At 32.6% G+C, this 6465-nt stretch overlaps 1 protein-coding gene across 2 annotated transcripts; it reads left to right on the top strand.

Annotated features, from left to right (window-relative positions):
* The first annotated feature begins 340 nt into the window (after positions 1-340).
* LOC116846221 lies at positions 341-3966 on the top strand. 2 transcript variants are annotated; one of them, XR_004378440.1, is made up of 4 exons: positions 341-397; positions 671-855; positions 2417-2687; positions 3101-3966. XR_004378440.1 is itself a non-coding variant. In XM_032819773.1 (2 exons), the coding sequence occupies exons 1-2, from the start codon at positions 2577-2579 to the stop codon at positions 3299-3301; spliced, it is 312 nt and encodes a 103-aa protein (XP_032675664.1). In that variant the 5' UTR covers positions 2225-2576; the 3' UTR covers positions 3302-3966. The 2 variants fall into 2 exon arrangements, 1 of the variants encoding a protein (XP_032675664.1); XM_032819773.1 differs by lacking the exons at positions 341-397; positions 671-855 and having other exon boundaries at positions 2225-2687.
* Positions 3967-6465: the final 2499 nt, after the last annotated feature.

Raw genomic sequence — 6465 nt, 5'->3', positions numbered from 1 at the left:
ACCGTGTTGTATTAAAAAGTCTATTAATTTTTGACTGTCGTTAATTAAACATACAAAGTCAAATAAATTTAACATTGTGCATACGTGCGTGCGTAAATAACATGCATAACAACTTACTGTCTTCATTTTCATGTTTTTTGCACTTTAAATTTCGAGCTTTACTAGCGACAACTAAAGAAAACGCATGCGCATGTGGCTACAGAACATGCGCACATGGCGACAGAGCATATTCGTGTCAGTACTTTACGTCTATGTGACAGATTTTCTAACCTAACGTGCGCTCAACTTTGTCTATTAATATCTCGTTTCGCAGTAGAGAGCGACGATTTTGTCAGAAGAAAAAGTTATTTGGCATGCAAAAACGCGTCGATTGAGCCTACTTTCATCGAAATCGGAGGTGAGGCCGCTAAACTGGATAATTACCAATTATTTTAGTGTTAAACACCTACGTCGCGAGTTCTGCACAAATTTGACACATATTAGTAATATTTAGGTTAGGAATATGTTTTCCAATGGCAATTATTGTTCCTCAATTCTGATTGGCCAAAACTTTCATAGTGCAGCTGAAAAGAACAGACCATTTATGTCTATGTACATTTGTGTAGGTTACATATCTTTTTTGTGCTTATGCTACGTTATGTTTATGTTCTACGCATTTTGTGTGCGATAGCCCTTATGCTGATGCCGTGGGTAAGCCTGCGACCTCTCGTTCTGTCTCAGATCATCCGACTAGAGACTCTCTAGTGAGTGATAAATATCAGCGCTCTCTGTCGGGAAATGTTGGAACTACAATGCCGCTCTTCTTTACCATCTGGAATCCCACACGGATCGCCACCCACATACATTTCAGCACACGTGCGACTAAATCGTATCTCTCATCTATTTTTTTTATCTAGCCCTTGAAGTCGTACTCTGATGGTCTCGTAATGTTCATTAATGTTCCTTGCATACAAAATGACTTTCATTTTCTATGACCACCTTTAGAATTTTTTATATGAAGCGAAAATATAATATAGTATATGTAAAATTTTTGTTTGTTTCTTATGTTATATTGGGCTGTTTTGCACACATTGGCATCTCTATTTTTACTCTGTAAAAGCATTTTCAATTCTATGCAGCCGTATGGAAGAATAGTGAGAAATAGATAATGTCGGTATCCAGGATCCCCTTAAGAAAACTAAGTATCCCCTTAATAAGTAAATCTACCCAAAAGTTACACTCCAATTTCTTTCTTTGGCACAAATATAGAAGTATAAAAAATATTTAAATCATATTTTTCATTTTGGCCCACTTTGAGTTTCACGGGCAGTTTATAACTTTTTAATGTTCTCACTTCTATCATCAACAAGTGCAATAAAAATGCACACAAAATAAAAATAAATACAAGATATAGGCATTTTTGGTTTGCTGTTTATGAATAGAAAGTCAAATGTGTAAAATTATTTAAAATAAATTATTTAAATTATTGAAAATCTTTATAATTATAAATTATTTAAAAATAAAAAGTTGAAAAAAAATTAATTGAAAACATAAAAAGTTGAAAAAAAATTAATTGGAAACATAAAAAGTTGAAAAAAAATTAATTGAAAAAAAATAATTTCTTGGTTTGGCCCAGATTTGAACCATTTTTAACTAATTTCACCCAGATTTGAAATATTTTGGTTGGAATCTCGACTAAAGAAATTTAGAATGGTTCGTGTCTCAGCTATGCCGATTTTGTTAAAATTGTAATTAATATTGCTGGATTTCGGTTTGGTTCGGATTTCGAGATTCGAGCCATTTTTGACTAATTTAGCACAGACTTAAAATATTTCGGTTAAAATTTCGGTTAAAGAAATTCAGAATGGTTCGTGTCCTAGCTATGTTGATTTTGTTAAAATTTTAATTAAAATTGCCGGATTTTGGTTTGGCCGAGGTTCAAACCATTTTTGACAAATTTAGCACTGACTTAAAATATTTCGGTTGAAATCTTGGCTAAAGAAATTCAGAATGGTTTGTGTCTGAGCTATACCGATTTTGTTAAAATTATTTAACTATATCTTGTATTCAATTTTATTTCTTATGTATTTTTGTTATACTTGTTGATGATAGGAGTGAGAACATTAAAAAGCTATAAACTACCCCGTGAAACTCAAAGTGGACCAAAATGAAAAAATATGGCTTAAATATTTTTTGTATTTCTACATTTATGCTAAATTAGAAAGAAATTGGAGTGTAACGTTTGGGTAGGTTTACTTATAAGTATTCAATGTGCAGTTTTTCTATATATCGTACAATTATATCGAATTAGCGCGTTTGTTAATTGCCAGTGTTTATTATTCTTATTAATCTCCTAATGTTAACTCTGTAATTTTCTAATATCTCATTGCTTTTAGTCACTTTCACCAGTGTTAATTGTTTGGGACTTTTTTTATAGATACGAGTACGGCGCAGATAATTCGGATAAGCATTTTTATCATTCGTATGTAGCGGCGCATTTGATAGACGGACAATATGGATCTTTAATCGTTCGTGACCCGCCTTCAAGGAATCTTCATGTTGGTTTATACCGGGACCTCCGGGAACACGTAGTAATAATGAGCGATTTGTATCATGAACTTTCTTTGGAACGTCATCCTGATCGATACAGATCAAATAGAGGACAAGTTGCGCAAAACTTTTTAATCAACGACAGAAACGATTGGACGGTGAGAAAGAGATTACAATTCCAACTATCATTATTTACCTTAGTTACGATTTAACAAGCCAAAGTTCAAATTTTCATACTATATTAACAATTACAATATATGAAGTAGGAAGTTCTTTAAATTCCCTTTTTGGGTCTTCGTCATATTATTTCATACTTTAAAAAGTAAAAAAAGAAAAATAAATTATGCTTTTTATTCATAAACTTTGTAAAAATATCCAGGAAAGGGGATAGGGGAGCAATCCTCCCCCCCTCTTTGCAATTTATTTATAAAATTTTAATGGAAGACTAACATCTTTGAAATATATATATGTTCTGCAGAAAAATCTTTGTGATTTGTTATATTTATTCAGCATCATCAACGTATTATATGGCTTTGTTATATTCGAGGTTAATAATTTTAGATTTTTGCAGAATCCTGCGACTGGAATGAGAAAATACATGTCGTATTCAACTCTCAATGTTGTAAGCGGAATAAGATACAGGATTTGCTTCATCAACGCGTGTGGCGCAGTATGTCCGATCAGAGTGTCAATTGAGAATCATTCGATGATGATAATTGTTACAGGCAGTGAAGATATGGAGCCTATAAATGGAATAAATGGATTCAAGTAATGTCTACTCGATGCATACTTGATGCTTCATCTAATTGTAGGTCACATAAAAATACCTCCATTATTTTTAATGGTGCATTAAAGAGAACGAGAAGGCAGTTATTTAAAGAATAATATATTCCTTCGGTTAATAAAATAGAACTCTAGATATTTTGACGAATATTCCATGAACATAGGTGAACGTTTCGATGTTGTTCTGTATGCAAATAAAATTCCGGGTCAGTATTGGATATATGTAAAAAGACTCAACGAATGTATATTTGCGGGTATATATCAATTGACAATCCTCGACTATCAAAGCAATTTCGAGTCATCATTATCATCAAAGCTAGTATATTCTGATCTACCTGAAAATATTGATAGAACTGCGAGTATACAGGTGGTCCTAACTTTACAATTGCGATATATTGCAGTATGACAGAGTTGGTCAAATATTAAGTAAAAGTTTTCTTAACTTTTCGTATAAGCTTAAATTATGCATCAGCAATTCATTTTTACGTACGAGTATGTGTGACGGGAAGAATCGGTTTATATAAATAAATCGTTCGACTTTATTATAAATAGTAGAGTAAAATTGCATAATGCAAATGTATCTACTGATACAAACTTTTATATATTATTTTTTTATCTTTACTTGATAATGAATTATAGTTAGCCTTATTTAGAGTTGGGAACGTTACTTTAAAAAAGTAATGCGTTACCGTTACCGTTACATTTCGTTAAAAATGAACTTGTTACTGTTACTCGTTACTAATTTCAAAAAGTATTCGTTATCGTATACGAACTGTTACTAAGAAAGTAACAGTTCGTTACATACACTTTTTCGTTTTATAATATTAAAGTAAAATATGTAACTAGTTTTAAAATAAAATTATTGTTTTTATACTTAAATTATTATTTTTAGTGCAGACAGTTCATCTAAAAAGAACAAACTATTTAAAACTGCAATAATCCTGACTCGGAAAACTTCTTTATGAGCTTGATTCTCTCCCTCTCTCTTTTATTTTTTATCTTTTATTATTTTCCACACAAAAATTATTGTCAGTACAGAGTCAGATGTTGCAATTTTGGTTGATATTTGGGATGATATTTTGAAATTTCACATGATTGTTTGCAAAATGCCAAATGCCGTTCGTCTTTGTGCTCTGATTTATATGCTCTACTTTCACACATAATTTTGTATAGGTTGTATAGGTTGTTTAGAAACACACACACACACCTCCTTTGTATACACGAGGAGAACATAAAAATATCTCACACAAAGAAACGTCGTCTTTACATTTTATTAAAAAATTAATATAAAATTTTTGAATAAATGGATGAATCAATATATATTGCGGCGAAGCAAACAGTATTCAAACAGGATATTTTCTACCTCTGACGCTAAGTAACATTGTTTGAAACAAAGGAGTAAACATAAAAAAAGAGCTGAGTGCATCAGCGCAAAATTATGCAATCGCAGAAAAATATTGTTTTGCATGCATTACAATAATAATTGACTTTACGAAGATTTTTTATTATCTCTATCTGTATCATTTATTGCGACTCCACTTCAGCTTTTAAGGTCATATCGATGAAACGAGTCCGTCAAAGACGAACAAAGTTCAATAATATTTATACGTTTTATTCTGTGTTCAAAGATAATTCAGCGTTTCGAGATAAAAGTATAGAGAATTTTAGTTTCCCTTATCGTTAATATACTATTTATGACGGCAGATTTTTTGTCATTCATGATAGACTTCAACAAAATGATAGAATGTGATAAGTCTATCTTTATGATTTCTATCAGTGGCGTAGCCAGGGGGTGGCTGAGGGAGCTGCAGCCTCCTCTCCCAAATTAATTTTCTGGGTTACGCTAAGTATGAGAAAAATTTTTACGGATAATCTTTTTTTTGCTCGTCAAAAATAAAAAGTGCAGTCCCTCCCGAAATATTTTTCTGGCTACGCTACTGATTTCTATCATGTTCCAATGATTGGATATTCTCCTAACAAGAAACGATATAGAACGATGAATATAGAAAAATGATACTGTCTCTTTCGGATGCAACCCAAGTAGCACAGTCTGGCTAAATTAGCTACGACAGTAAAAATATGGCTGGTACAACGTTTTCCCAGCTTAATTACAACTATTTGGCAGCCACAGCTATTTTGACTGCATTTTTAGCTGCGAAAGCGCTGCGACAGCAATTATGAAAGTCAAAATACAGCCACAGCTATTTTGGTTGCATTTTTAGCTGCGAAAGCGCTGCGACAGCTATTATAAAAGTAAAAATACAGCCACAGCTATTTTGGTTGGATTTTTAGCTGCGAATACGGTGCAATAGCTATTATGAAAGTCAAAATACAACCACAGCTATTTTGAATGCATGTTTAGTTGCGAAAGCGCTACAACAGCTATTATAAAAGTCAAAATACAGCCACAGCTATTTTAGCTGGATTTTTAGCTGCAAAAGCTCTGCGACAGGTATTATCAAAGTAAAAATACAGCCACAGCTATTTTGGCTGCATTTTTAGCTGCGAAAGCTCTGCGACAGCTATTATGAAAGTCAAAATACAGTCACAGCTATTTTGGTTGGATTTTTAGCTGCGAAATCTCTACGACAGCTATTATGAAAGTCAAAATACAGCCACAGTTATTTTGGCTAGATTTTTAGCTGCCAAAGCTAACTTTTTAGCAACTTACTTTTTAGCGTACGCTATTGCGCATACGCAGCTTAAATACAGTCAAAATAGCTATAATCTGGCTATAATTTGTATGTTATAGCAAAAGTGAGAAGTAACGTAATGATCAGTTTTATGACGCATCGATCATGTATCAAGTGAATGGTCAGGCGGATCAATGCGTACATTTATACTGCGTGAAAATTGTTACTTAAGGTTCGCGTCTGGTTCTATATGTAGTTATACTTAAGAATTTGCGTCCGCGGGTTATAAATATACATGTACGTTATAAGTTCCCAAGCAAAAATTGATTCTAATGATTCTAGTAATGACACAGAAAAATTGGGTCTTACATCGCTACTAGCTAGAAATGTAACGTTCATTTCTCCTAGTTACTGTACCAGAAAAATTATCTAGTAGCTAGATACAAAAAAATAACTTGTAACTATAATTGGTTTAAGTACTAGACAGTTCTGATATCCAATTTCTATTCAGGATTTACCT

Source organism: Odontomachus brunneus, unplaced genomic scaffold (genome assembly GCF_010583005.1).
Source record: "Odontomachus brunneus isolate Ranch 3 - 2012 unplaced genomic scaffold, Obru_v1 Obru_scaffold_062, whole genome shotgun sequence".
Taxonomy (NCBI): Eukaryota; Metazoa; Arthropoda; class Insecta; order Hymenoptera; family Formicidae; genus Odontomachus; species Odontomachus brunneus.
This window is presented reverse-complemented; position numbering and strand designations above follow the sequence as displayed.

Coding starts and splice junctions, on each gene's coding strand:
- LOC116846221 (XM_032819773.1), top strand. CDS start 2,577: ATGAGCGATTTGTATCATGAACTTTCTTTGGAACGTCATCCTGATCGA. Junction 2,688..3,100: donor ACGACAGAAACGATTGGACG/GTGAGAAAGAGA, acceptor AGATTTTTGCAG/AATCCTGCGACTGGAATGAG.